The 13646-nt window shown below is 48.8% G+C and overlaps 3 protein-coding genes across 3 annotated transcripts; 2 read left to right on the top strand and 1 right to left on the bottom strand.

Annotated features, from left to right (window-relative positions):
• Window positions 1–827: 827 nt before the first annotated feature.
• LOC139780791 (uncharacterized) lies at window positions 828–2093 on the top strand. Its single transcript, XM_071719507.1, has one exon. It carries the CDS (start codon window positions 828–830, stop codon window positions 2091–2093), a length of 1266 nt encoding a protein of 421 aa, XP_071575608.1.
• Window positions 2094–3668: 1575 nt separating this feature from the next.
• On the bottom strand, window positions 3669–4337 carry LOC139780790 (uncharacterized). The gene is made up of 2 exons (XM_071719506.1): window positions 4105–4337; window positions 3669–3960 (listed from the first exon to the last, which is right to left on the bottom strand). The coding sequence occupies exons 1-2, from the start codon at window positions 4299–4301 to the stop codon at window positions 3669–3671; spliced, it is 489 nt and encodes a 162-aa protein (XP_071575607.1). The 5' UTR covers window positions 4302–4337.
• Window positions 4338–5035: 698 nt separating this feature from the next.
• LOC139780789 (stromelysin-1-like) lies at window positions 5036–6550 on the top strand. Its single transcript, XM_071719505.1, has one exon. It carries the CDS (start codon window positions 5036–5038, stop codon window positions 6548–6550), a length of 1515 nt encoding a protein of 504 aa, XP_071575606.1.
• Window positions 6551–13646: the final 7096 nt, after the last annotated feature.

Raw genomic sequence — 13646 nt, 5'->3', positions numbered from 1 at the left:
AACGACGACGACGATAACGACGACGCTTATCGCATATACGGGGACGAAGACGACGACGACGACGACGACGGTTATGGCATATACGGGGACAACGACGGCAAGAACGACGACGATGACGGCGGCGATAGAACGATACTCGCTCTTCGCGCCAACGAGAATACCATGAGGAGCGAGATAAAGTGCGCCTACAGAGTAAATTTTACAAAACCGAACAACATCGGTTCTCTTTTGGGTTTCTCGCGCGATCGTATCCTAAAACCGAACAAATGGTACGTTTCCGACGGACCCGTTGACGTCATGAGCGTGAACATAATTCGCATCGAATGCAGCATCACCACAGGAGCGTACAGCAACGGACGCTCGGTGCACGCGATACACGAATTCGCGCCGAAAGTTCCACCGGGATATAAACTGTCGGAGACTCCGACGCAGATCATTTACCTCCCGATCGTCGCGCGAAACGTCACAGATATCACGGTGCGAATCGTGGATCAGAACGATCGATTGATCGACTTTCGCGGCGAGGAGATAACGATTAGACTGCACGTACGTCGTCGCCGCAGTTAGTGTGTGTGCGCGCGTATCTCCGCGACCTGAAGAGAGAGAGTGAGAGGGATGCTCGTTCTGAACGGATCGAGCGCGGATTGTACGAACGAGCGAGCTAGCCCGTTCTACGACGTAATCGAAAGCGTAAGGAAGAGAAGAGGTGGCGGTGGTGGTGGTCGAGGAGGAAAGAGAGCCGTTCTCAGCAACGCCAACGTTAGGTTCCTACGATCGCTGGGTCTCGCCGTGAGAAACGCGTCGTTTCTACTTCGAAAGGAAAGACCATGGCCGACATCCTGAGTATCGGCGGTGAGCCGATCTTCGACGAGCGCATCGTCGGAATCGAGACTCACACGTATAACCCGTACGTGAACACGACGTTCGGGCACAACGACGAGATACGAATACCCATACAGCAACAGGATCTGTATACGCTGCCGTGCGACAGTTTTCTGTACGTCGAGGGACGACTCTATGACGACGGCGCGAGCGCGACGACGTCGGAAGCGACGGATGGTCAAAGGCAATACGCGAAATTGGTCAACAACTGCGTGGCGTTTATGTTCGACGAGATTCGATACGAACTCGACGGCGTGGTGATCGACCGGTGTAGAAACGTCGGCATAACCAGCACGATAAAGAACTACGCGTCGCTGACCGCCGAACGAGCCAGGAGACTGCAGAACGCCGGATGGAGTTATCCGACGAACGAATCGAATCTGAACGACGCGTCCCGTCAATTCAACTTTTGCGTACCTTTGAATATTCTTTTGGGTTTCTGCGAGGACTACAGACGCGTGGTGATAAACGCGCGACACGAACTTATCCTGATACGCGCTCGGAACGACGTTAACTGCGTCGTAGATCCGAAAAAAACCGTGCCGAGAGATCCCACCAAGGATCCTAAAATTACGCCACTGAAGGTGCAATGGCGTATGCCGCACGTGGCGTTAAACGACGTGACTAAATTGTCGCTTTTGCGAACGTTGGAGAGCGGACGATTTCTGAGCGTGGGCTTTCGCTCTTGGGACCTGTACGAATTTCCTCTGCTGCAGAGCACGACCAAGCATTCGTGGGCCGTGAAAGCCGCGCCGCAGTTGGAGAAGCCGCGATACGTCATATTCGCGCTGCAGACCGGACGGCGAAACGAATTCACGGAGGACTCCTCGAGGTTCGATCATTGCGCGCTCGCCAACGTGAAATTGTATCTCAACTCGGAATTCTATCGCTACGACGACGTGAACGCGGATTTCGAAAGCGACAAGTTCGCCGTGCTGTACGAGATGTACGCGAAATTTCGAGGAGCGTACTACGGGGATAGTCGCGACGACGCGCTCTTTTCCCCGCGCGACTTCGCGCGAGTAGCGCCGCTCGTGGTGATCGATTGTTCCCGCCAGAACGAAGCGGTGAAGAGCGCCACCGTGGACGTGCGCATCGAATTCGAATGCAAGGAAAACGTTCCGCCGAAGACCACCGCCTTTTGTCTCATCGTTCACGATCGCGTCATCGAGTACGGTCCGCTGACCAATGTGGTGCGCAAAATCATCTAGCGGAAATGGCGATTGTAGGATACCACACCCCGGAAACGGGAGATATATATATAAAGACGGGGATCCTTCGATCGTTCCTCAGATCCCGTTAAGAACGAGCAGTTTGAGCGTGAATTGTTCGACGCGCACCGACTCGATGGCCGCAGCGGCAACGACGATCTTCGTCGACCTGCAGGGAATCGTGGTGAGCGACAGATTCGTCGCGAAGGAGGTGGCCGTGCTCCGAAGCGAGACGCGCGAACTCGCGCATCACGTGTTTCGCGCGCCGATGAAGTGGGACCTGCTCACGAACGCCGAAAAAGCAAGGGCCAACTGGCTGATGGCGAACCATCACAGCCTCCGTTGGAAAGACGGGGACGTGGACTATCGCCTAGCCAGGTCGATTATTCGACGCGCGGTGTGCGACGACCTGGGCGAGGGAGAAGAGACGCCCGGCGCGCGAATATACGTGAAAGGCCTCGAGAAGAAGAGGTGGCTGGAGGAGATTCTCGGCGACGTCGACGCGACGATCGAGACCATCGACGCCGAGTACGACGACATCGATCGGCTGGAGTTTCTTCGCGCCGATCGCACGTTTCGCTGCGGACGCCATCAACGGTGCTGCGCGATGGAGAACGTGATGAAGTTGCGCGACTGGTGGAACGAGCGACGCGAGTGTCTCTCCAGCATCGACTCCACGGATTAAATATAAATGTGTATCCATCCATCTATATATGTATATATTGTAATCATTAACAAAAAGATCTATCTATATTTTATTCAATAAAAAGGATCTATCTATCTATATTTTATTCAATAAAAAACTGATGTAAAATCAACGAGGAAAGTTATTCATTATTCGCATACCTACACCATACGTATAATCGTACTCGATAACGCCGAGCGCGATAGCGTCGAGCGCGCGAGCGACGAGCGTGATGCGTAAGCGAACGAGAGCGTCGAACTCCGAAGAAGAACGGCAACGATAACGCCGAGCGCGCGAAACTGTCAATGAGCGCGGAGTCGGGAGCGTCGAGCGGAAGCGCGATATCGGCGGCGGGAGCGTCTAATCTCGTTGCTGTTCACACGTATTTATCTTTATTTAATATTATATTCATCCAATATTATATTTATTCTTGTATATTATATACTACTTATTTACTACTTTATACTTATTGCTTCCTCATAGAGGAGGTTTTGTTTTCGTACATTCGTATATAAATCTTTGATTGCGTATAAAGTTTGCTCTATTCAACCGAATTAAAAAGAAATATAAAATAGGAGTAGAAGAAACCAAAGAAAGGATATTTGACATATGGTGTTGTAACATAATCTTTCATAAATGACATTAAAATCTTTATTGTTTGATATAATTATATACATAACAATATGATTTTATCCACTTTATTATGAAGAGAGCTAACCCCTTTATATTATATTATATTATGTTATATTATTATATTATAGTATATTATGTTATATTATATTATGTTATATTATATTATATTATGTTATATTATATTATAGTATATTATGTTATATTCTATTATGTTATATTATATACTACTTATTTACTATTTTTTATTTTTTTACATATTATTTCTTGTTAGAAACGAAGGGCCAGCCCTCGACGACGTCGTCCTCGAAGTCGACGTCAATCAAGTTGATATCAATATTGCCGCGACCGCTCTCATCCTCCTCGTCGTCGTCGTCGTCGTCGTCGTCGTTGTTGTCTTCGTTGTCGTTGTCAGCGTTGCCGTCGCAGCACGTATCGGGACGCTTCGCCGATGAATCGAGTCGCGCCGCGTCCCGATACATGCTGCGAATCCTCGCAGCGTACAAACGCATGTGGTTCCTGGATTTTTTAAACACCGCTCCGATGAGTCCTCTTCACAAAAAATACATATTATTAATAATTATATATAAATGAATATATATAAGTGAATTTATAAATAAATATATAACTGAATATATAAGTGAATTTATAAATAAATAAATATATAACAATATAATTTTACATTTGCATACTCACATTCGATCGAACATCCGTGCGTCCTCGTCGACGCGGATCGTGACTTGCAGACAGGGCGGCGCTCCATCGACGATATTTCTAAGGCGATGCTGCAGCTGCAGCACCGCCTCGTGTAAGTCGTCCGTAGCCCTAGCTACGGACGTTGCCTGGATTTGCGCCAATTCGCACACTCCTTTCAGTTTGGATATTTTGTCCATTACGTGTTCTTAGGAATAATTCACGTCACTAGCTCGAAAAACTGTGAACGAACTACACCCGAGTCTAGCCTCGAGTCCTTATATATATCGAGGATGTGCAATCGAAGAAGGATGCGGAATCAAAGAAGGGATGTGCAATCATAAAGGATATTGCGTGTGTAATTAAAACTATGTAAAAAATTGACCTTTTGCACACAGGAAGAGATGCATTTTTCTAATCAAACCGACTCATCCGCCGGATTCGTCGACGCATTTCTTCCACCCCGAGACCTCCGCCGCCACCTGTCCGCGCTATCGGTAGCGAGCATGCCCATGTAAGTCGCTCGTATCGCGACGCATCGTCATCGTCCATAAAAAAGCAGGATATTGTGCAATAAAAAAAACTATTTTTAGAAACTTTGCACAGAGGAAAAAATGCAATTTTTTTTTATCAAAACGGACTCATCCGCCGGAATCGACGCATTTTTTCCACCGCGAGACCCCGCCGCCACCTGTCCGCGCTATCGGCAACGAGCGTCACCGCGTGAGCCGCGCGTCGCGATCGCGCTCATATCGCGAAACGCCGTTATCGCAGTTCCGCCGTTTCTCTCGCTCTCTCTCGCCCTCGACGATGTGGCTCTCGCGCGTAATCGCGTTAACCGCGTGTTTTATCGCCGCGATGTGCGTCAATCCCACGGATGAGAATTACGCACATACGATCGATTACCTGCGGAAATACGGATATCTGACCGAAGATGTGGACGCGTTTCCGGCTCAGAGACGAAACGACGTTCTTCGTAACGCCATCGAGGAATTTCAACGATACTACGGTCTGCCCGGCGATGGAACGCTCGACGACGAAACGCTGCAATTTATGCGTAAACCGCGATGTGGTTTCCAAGATATCCTTGAAGCACGGAACGGCGGCGAGTCTATCCAAATGGCCGAGGACTCACCTGACGTGGGATTTTTACGTAGCCGCCAAAGAGGAGCTGAATACCGCGCGGGCCGCGTTCGACCTGTGGTCGCAACATTCGGCGTTGACGTTCGAACGCTCCGAAACGAATCCTGACATTATAATATCTTGGCGAACCCGACGTCACGGTAACACGAATATCAACGTAAACGGCCCAAATTGCTCGGCCAAATTCGACGGTCCCGGTAACGTGCTGGCCCACGCGTATCTCCCGACGAACGAAGCGGGATTCGTCTCCGAGGTGCACGTCGACGGTGACGAGCCGTGGCATATTCACGTCGGTAAAAATTCCCCGAATACGTTTTCCCTGCATTTCACGCTGACGCACGAGATCGGTCACTCTCTCGGATTGGGGCATAATGAGCGCAAGACCTCGGTGATGTTCGCGTACTCGCCCGACAAGCAGTATCCGGTTAAGCTCGACAGATTCGACATTCTCGACATTCAACGTTTGTACGGTGAAAAACGGACGAACGCGCCCTCACAGACGCCGGCGCCGCCGCCGCCGCCGCCGCCGCCACCGCCGCCACCGCGGTCACGGCCGCCGCAACCATCGCCGGACCTGTGCGCCCTTGGTCGCGTAAACGCGATATTGGTTTTGGAAAATCGAATGTACATCTCGTACGGGCGTTACGTTTGGTCGATCGATCTGGACGGTAGGACGTACAATGGACCGTTAGCTCTGTCGAATCACATGAGCTTTCTTCACGACAATTACACGCGCATAGCTGCCGCCTATCAATCTCCGTCCGGTGATCTCATGGTGTTCGTAGATAATTTGGTATACATGGTTCAATATCCGGAATTTTCTCTGAGGCCGAATTGGCCGAAGACCTTGCGAGAACTCGGATTTCCCGCAGATGCGAAACTCAACGGAGCGGTAAACACCCATAGAGGCCGTTCCTTCGTGATGTACAACGGTAACTCGGTGGGCGAGATAGACGAATGTACGAAGAAAGTCGTCAGACGTACGCCTCTCGAGGCGACGTTTCCCGGAATACCGACCGGCGTGACGTCGATCTTCCGATACGTCGACGGCAATCTGTACTTCACCACTCGGACGCAGTTCTACAGATTCAACGAATTTACGAAAACCGTCACGGCCGCCGGTAAATTCGATCTACGGATGCTGAATATCGTCTGCCCTAAGACCGAACTGTTGCAGCAGTTGCGCGATCTTCTCGATCGAATCGTACGCGTCGGCGATTTAACGTCACCGGCGAGCGATTCGGACGACGACGACGGCGGCGGCGGCGTTCAGCTTTACGATCGCCGTGTCCGCCGAAGGAAGTAGAGGACTGCGCAAATCCCCACACCACACCGCACATCGCGCGATATAAGTGAGAACTTTTCTACTTATACCGATGTGTTCCCGCCAAAGCATCAGTATCGCCTCGTCAGCTGAATACGACGCGTCGAAACAGAAATCAGAAACGAACGATACTGCAACGCGCGTGCGAAATGTTCTCGACGTTGGCCGATCGACCCGCGCTGAGGGATCTTTCCCCTCGCGAGACGGATTCGGAGGTGAACGACAACGGCAAAAGACGAAGGATCGAATCGACGGACGATCATCATCAGCATCATCATCATCATCGGGAGTCGCGTTCCAGCTCTCACCCCTCCAACGACGTTCGCAACCCCGTCGTCGCGCCTGCGGTGCGCATCCTGGCGACCCGTTATCCGCTGACGACGACTGGCTACAAATACTTAGCCATCGGTGTCACGGTTAAGTCACCGTGGTACGGTATACCCGCACCTTCGTACGTGGATATCGCCCTGGGAGATAAGCAAGGCAAGGAGATCTCTCTGACGCTCGATATGTGGAAAGGACTACTCGAGCGCAAACACGACATATTGGCGTGTCTGCGATCCAACCTCGTCGATGGAACCCGCCCCCCCTCGCCGATATCGATCGGAGATCTGACGCTGCGATTCGGATTGATCAACAACCTGTCGATCTTGCGTATGGAACTACCCAACGCGGCTCGTCTGGCAATGTCGCTCCCCACCCTGCTCTCGCCGCCAACGCGATTAAGACGGGAACTTCGGCCAAGACTGCGATACTGAAAAGCGAATTTTTCGATCCTAACAAAATCGTCGACTGTGAGATTACCGCGCTTTGTTTCAAATCCTGAACGTCACGACGCACGTTTACAAATTTATATATATATATTTATACACACAGAAACACTGTAAACGAGTATCGACGTATGTAAATACATATTGTATTTTTCAAAATAAAAAACTACCGCTCGTACGCGGATATCTCATATATGTGTTCTCTCTCTTTCTTTTCCGTACCTATCTCGATACGATCCCGCGCTCCCTAGGTCCCCCGACACCGCTTACTCCACGATCGCCGCGATTGCGTCATCTACGATGCGTAGGGAAGGATCGAAACAACTTTCGAACCGAGACGAACAAGAACAAATAACGGTTATCGGGACCCGCGAAAAGAACGGCCTTGAACACGTTCGAACGTGTTTTCGCGCGCTCACCAATCCCACCGCGCGGGGACGTCGAGAAGAGCGACCTTGAACAAGTTAGAACGAGTTTGGACGCGTTCGAACGCGCGCGATGAAAAAAATTATTCGCGATGACGCGCGAATCGGGGCGGATTTCCGCTCGCGGCCGATAACGCGGTCGATAACGCCGATCCGAGCGCTTTCTCGGAGCGCCCGGGAACGACGATCCCCCCACCCCCCCGGTGGCAACCCTGCGGCGCGAAATTCCCCATCACCCGCCTAGGGAATTTACGTCTTTTAGGTTACCGCAAGGTGGCAACACTGCGGTGCGAAATTCCCCATCACCCGCCTAGGGACAGGTGTTCCCACAAAATACTCGCATCTGATTGGACAGCCTCGAGTCTTCGTACTGCAATCTGATTGGACAGCGATACACCTTTGTCCAGTTCCAGGGGAATGTTTGTCCGGTTACAGGGGAAATTTCCCCTCACACCTGTCCACCTCACCCCCCCTGTTTCCCCTTGCACCTGTCCGCCCTTCACCCCCCTCACCCATCCCCACCCCATGCCCCCCTCGTCCCCCTCCCCCATCTCTTATGGCGTTCGCCCCGCGTGCGCGCGGCCCCCCCCGCTTCCCCTCGGTTGTAACCGGCAGCCGGAGGGACTGTTGTTGGTCTACTCTTCCGATAGCGTGAAAACTTCGCGTCGACTTCCTCGGCCGCCGCGCTCAGCGCCGAGACGATGCGATCGACGCAAAATTGGAGATCATACAGCGTGAGCACGGTTTTGAGCGACATCGCCACACGAGCCGCGTTGGGTAGCTCCATACGCAGGATCGGCAGGTTGTTGATCACTCCGAATCGCAGCGTCATGTCTCCGATCGTTATCGGTGAGGGGGGGCGGGTTCCATCGACGGGGGTGGATTGCATACACGACAATATGTCGCGTTTGCGCTTGACTAGTCCTTTCCACATATCGAGCGTCAGAGAGACTTCCCTGCCTTGTTTATCTCCCAGGGCGATATCCACGTACGAAGGCGTGGGTATACTGTACCACGGTGACTTAATCGTGATACCTACGGCTAAGTATTTGTAGCCAGTCGTCGTCAGCAGATATAACGCGTCGTTAGGACCGCAGGCACGTCAACGGGCATGTCGGTGGGGGGGGGGGGGGTGAGAGCTGGAACGCGACTCCCGATGAAGATGATCGTCCGTCAAATCAATCCTTCGTATCTTGCTGTTGTCGTTCATCTCCGAATCCGTCTCGCGAGGGAAAAACCCTTCGGCGCGGGTCAATCGGTCAGCGTCGAGAACATTTTGCACGCGCTGTAGTATCGTTCGTCTCTGATTTTTTTCCAACGCGTCGTATTCGGCTGACGATGCGATACTGATGCTTTGGGGGGACACATCGGTATAAGTAGAAAAGTTCTTACTATATATCGCGCGATGTGCGGCGTGGTGTGGGAATTTGAGCGGTCCTCTACTTCCTTCGGCGGATACGGCGATCGGAAAGCCGAACGCCGCCGCCGTCGTCGTCATCGTCCGAATCGCTCGCCGGTGACGTTAAATCGTTGAGGCGTACGATTCGATCGAGGAGATCGCGCAGCTGTTGCAACAGTTCGGCCTTAGGGCAGAGGATATTCAGCATCCGCAGATCGAATTTACCAGCCGCCGCACAGTGGGAAATTCTGTGCTGTTTTTGGACAAAATTCTTGGGACAGCACAATTTTTAAGATATTCCGTTGATTTTTTTTTTAAATGCTCAGGAAGACTTGTGCATTAATGCAGTACTGCGGAAATATATTTGTCGCACAACGAAAATTGTTAAACATAGAGTGCAATCCAGTAAATATGAAATTCATATGCAAAAAACGGTAATCCCTTCATAGACACAAGCTTCTAGGGTATAGTTTAACCGAGATGGATATCATTTTAATTATGTTTCAAGTCGTTGATAACAAATTCAAGCTTTAAATTTCAAAATTAATGTGTTTAAACAAATTATCTCAAAGTAAGATGTTTTATAAATTTTTATTTCAAAATCTGTGGATAGAATTTCATAGAAAAAACATAGTAGGCCTTCAAAGTAATATCTTTTAGATCCAAATTGTTAATAATAATTTACGATTATTTTTTTAACTTAAAGTATAATATCTCCTATTTCTTTATTTAAAGGAATTAACGGAAGATCATCAAGCGAAATGAATATAATTTTTATGATTTTTGATAGCTGATTACGAATTTAACCTCAAAATTGCAAAATTAATTTGTTTAAACAAATTTATTTAAACAAATTATCTGAAAATAATATTTTTTATGAATATTTATTTCAAAATCATTCTGCAGATGGAATTACATAGAAAAAATAGAAAAAGCCTTCGAAGTAACACCTTGTAGATCTAAATTGTTAATAATAAAGGTTGATTATTTTTTTATAATATTTTTTATTTAGTATTACATAATAAATATATATTTGTATAATTTTCTCTGAGTTTTTGTTTAATAATAATAGTAATTTTCTTTTGTGATCTGTCTTTGGTTATCGTTTTTAATATTAAAAGATATAAGCATCTTTTAATATTAAAAACGATAACCAAAGACAGTTAATCATAAAAGAAAATTACTATTATTATTAAACAAAACTCAGTGAAAATTCAGAGAAAATTATACAAATATATATTTATTGTGTAATACTAAATAAAAAATATTATAAAAAAATAATCAACTTTTATTATTAACAATTTAGATCTACAATGTGTTACTTCGAAGGCTTTTTCTATTTTTTTAATGTAATTTCATCTGCAGAATAATTTTGAAATGAATATTCATAAAAAATATTATTTTCAGATAATTTGTTTAAATAAATTTGTTTAAACAAATTAATTTTGCAATTCTGAGGTTAAATTCGTAATCAGCTACCAAAAATCATGAAAATTATATTCATTTCGCTTGATAATCTTCCGTTAATTCCTTTAAATAAAGATATAGGAGATATTATACTTTAAGTTAAAAAAATAATCGTAAATTATTATTAACAATTTGGATCTAAAAGATATTACTTTGAAGGCCTATGTAGCGCCTTGGCTACCTTTGTTTTCGCTCGCTATCGTTCGCTCGCTCTAGGACGGCAGGATGCGCAGTGTGAGGTTCCGTAATTGATGAGACGTGAAAGTCTGGTAGACACAAGATATATTCTTAATAACGTATGTACAGCTATATACATGTATGTACAGTAATGGGACGTGGTCCTGAGAAGGACCGTTGATGTGGTGTATTTGCGTGGCCCTGAAAAGGGCCGATTGTACGGGGCTACCGCGGTGGTCGCTCAGCCCACGTAATGGAGGGCTGTGTCCTCGTCCGGTGGAGTGGCTGTTGCCCCCACTTATTCAGGCGCTTCCAGGCCGGCGGTGTTCCGGGCGGCGTACCGGACTCACGAGGGTGGAAGTCCTCGTACTCCGTTTGCGTAGCCTGTGTATTTGCTGGCCACGGGATACACGCCTGCGTTCCTCTCTCGACGGTGGGAGTCTCCCACTCGCTATCCGTCTGTGCCTCGGCGTCGCTGATAGCCGTCTGCGTCTGAAGACCGCGGTGCACTCGCGGCGGTGGCACGGTCTGTGTGCCCTGCGAGTGGAGGTCCTTCGGTGATGCAGGCAGCGGCGACAGCAATGAGGGTACGATATATCGCGGCGATGTGCGGCGGCGTAGGCGGATATCCCACGTGGTGAGATGGTCCCTGGGCGGACGAGTGAGCGGCCACGGTGGCGAAGTGAGTCGTATGAGCCTCCACGCTTTCGTCAGGCGTTCCTGGGGCTGCGCTGAGTTGACGGGCGGCAGCGACGGGCGTGACGTTGGTGGCCTGGTCCTAGCGTGCTTTCGCAGCGTGGTCGTTATCGAAAAAGTACTTCACTCTCGGTATCTCCTTTTACAGGGAGCGTACGAGCCGTGAAATGCTTTTTCGATAACGACCACGCTGCGAAAGCACGCTAGGACCAGGCCACCAACGTCACGCCCGTCGCTGCCGCCCGTCTCTCAGGGCGCTCCTAGCCGCCACAGCCTACTAGGTTTTTTCTATGTAATTCTATCCACAGATTTTGAAATAAAAATTTATAAAACATCTTATTTGAGATAATTTGTTTAAACAAATTAATTTTGAAATTTAAAGCTTGAATTTGTTATCAACGACTTGAAACATAATTAAAATAATATCCATCTCGGTTAAACTATACCCTAGAAGCTTGTGTCTATGAAGGGATTACCGTTTTTTGCATATGAATTTCATATTTATTGGATTGCACTCTATGTTTAACAATTTTCGTTGTGCGACAAATATATTTCCGCAGTACTGCATTAATGCACAAGTCTTCCTGAGCATTTAAAAAAAAAAATCAACGGGATATCTTGAAAATTGTGCTGTCACAAGAATTTTGTCCAAAAACAGCACAGAATTTCCCACTGTGCGTCGTTTAACGCCACGTGAGGCATACGCCATTGCACCTTCACCAACAAAATTTTAGGATCCTTGGCTGGATCTCTCGGCACGGTTTTTTTCGGATCTACGACGCAGTTGACGTCGTTACGAGCGCGTATCAGGATAAGCTCGTGTCGCGCGTTTATCACCACGCGTTTATAGTCCTCGCAGAAACCCAACAGATTGTTCAAAGGTACGCAAAAGTTGTATTGATGGGATGCGCTGTCCAGATTCGATTCGTTCGTCGGATAACTCCATCCGGCGTTCTGCAGTCTTCTGGCTTGTTCGACGGTCAGCGACACGTAGTTCTTTATCGTGCTGGTTATTCCGACGTTTTACACCGGTCGATCTCCACGCCGTCCAGTTCGTATCGAATTTCGTCGAACATAAACGCGACGCAGTTGTTAACTAATTTCGCGTATTGCTCCTCCGTCGTCGCGCCGTCGTCGTAGAGTCGGCCCTCGACGTACAGGAAACTGTCGCACGGCAGCATATACAGATCCTGCTGCTGTATGGGTATTCGTATCTCGTCGTTGTGCCCGAACGTTGTGTTGACGTACGGGTTATACGTGTGAGTCTCGATTCCGACGTTGCGCTCGTCGAAGATCGGCTCACTGCCGATACTCAGTATGTCGGCAATGGCCTTTTCTTTCGATGTGGAAACGATGCGGCGGCAACGCGTTTCTCACGGCGAGACCCAGCGATCGTAGGAACCTGACGTTGGCGTTGCTGAGAACGGCTCTCCTTCCTCCTCCACCTCTTCTCTTCCCCACGCTTCCGATCTCGTCGTAGAACGGGCTGGCTCGCTCGTTCGCACAATTCGCGCTAGATCCGTTCAGAACGAGCATCCCTCCTCTCGCTCTTTCTCTTCAGGTCGCGGAGATACGCGCACACACATTAACTGCGACGACGACGTACGTGCAGTCTAATCGTTATCTCCTCGCCGCGAAAGTCGATCAACCGATCTTTCTGATCCACGACTCGCACCGTGATATCGGTGACGTTTCGCGCGACAATCGGGAGGTAAATGATCTGCGTCGGAGTCTCCGACAGTTTATATCCCGGTGGAACTTTCGGCGCGAATTTGTGTATCGCGTGCACCGAGCGTCCGTTGCTGTACGCTCCCGTGGTGATGCTGCATTCGATGCGAATTATGTTCACGCTCATGACGTCAAAGGGTCCGTCGGAAACGTACCATTTGTTCGGTTTTAGGATACAATCGCGCAAGAAACCCAAAAGAGAACCGATGTTGTTCGGTTTTGTAAAATTCACTCTGTAGGCGCACTTTATCTCGCTCCTCATGGTATTCTCGTTGGCGCGAAGAGCGAGTATCGTTCTATCACCGCCGTCATTGTCGTCGTCGTTCTCATCGTCGTCCTCGTATATGCCATAACCGTCACCGTCATTGTCGTCTTCGTCCTCGTATATGTGATAACCGTCGTCCTTCTCCGTTCGG

Source organism: Temnothorax nylanderi, unplaced genomic scaffold, assembly GCF_030848795.1.
Source record: "Temnothorax nylanderi isolate EJ_2023f unplaced genomic scaffold, tnyl_v1.0 TNYL_tig0298_pilon, whole genome shotgun sequence".
In the NCBI taxonomy this organism is placed as follows: domain Eukaryota; kingdom Metazoa; phylum Arthropoda; class Insecta; order Hymenoptera; family Formicidae; genus Temnothorax; species Temnothorax nylanderi.
This window is presented reverse-complemented; position numbering and strand designations above follow the sequence as displayed.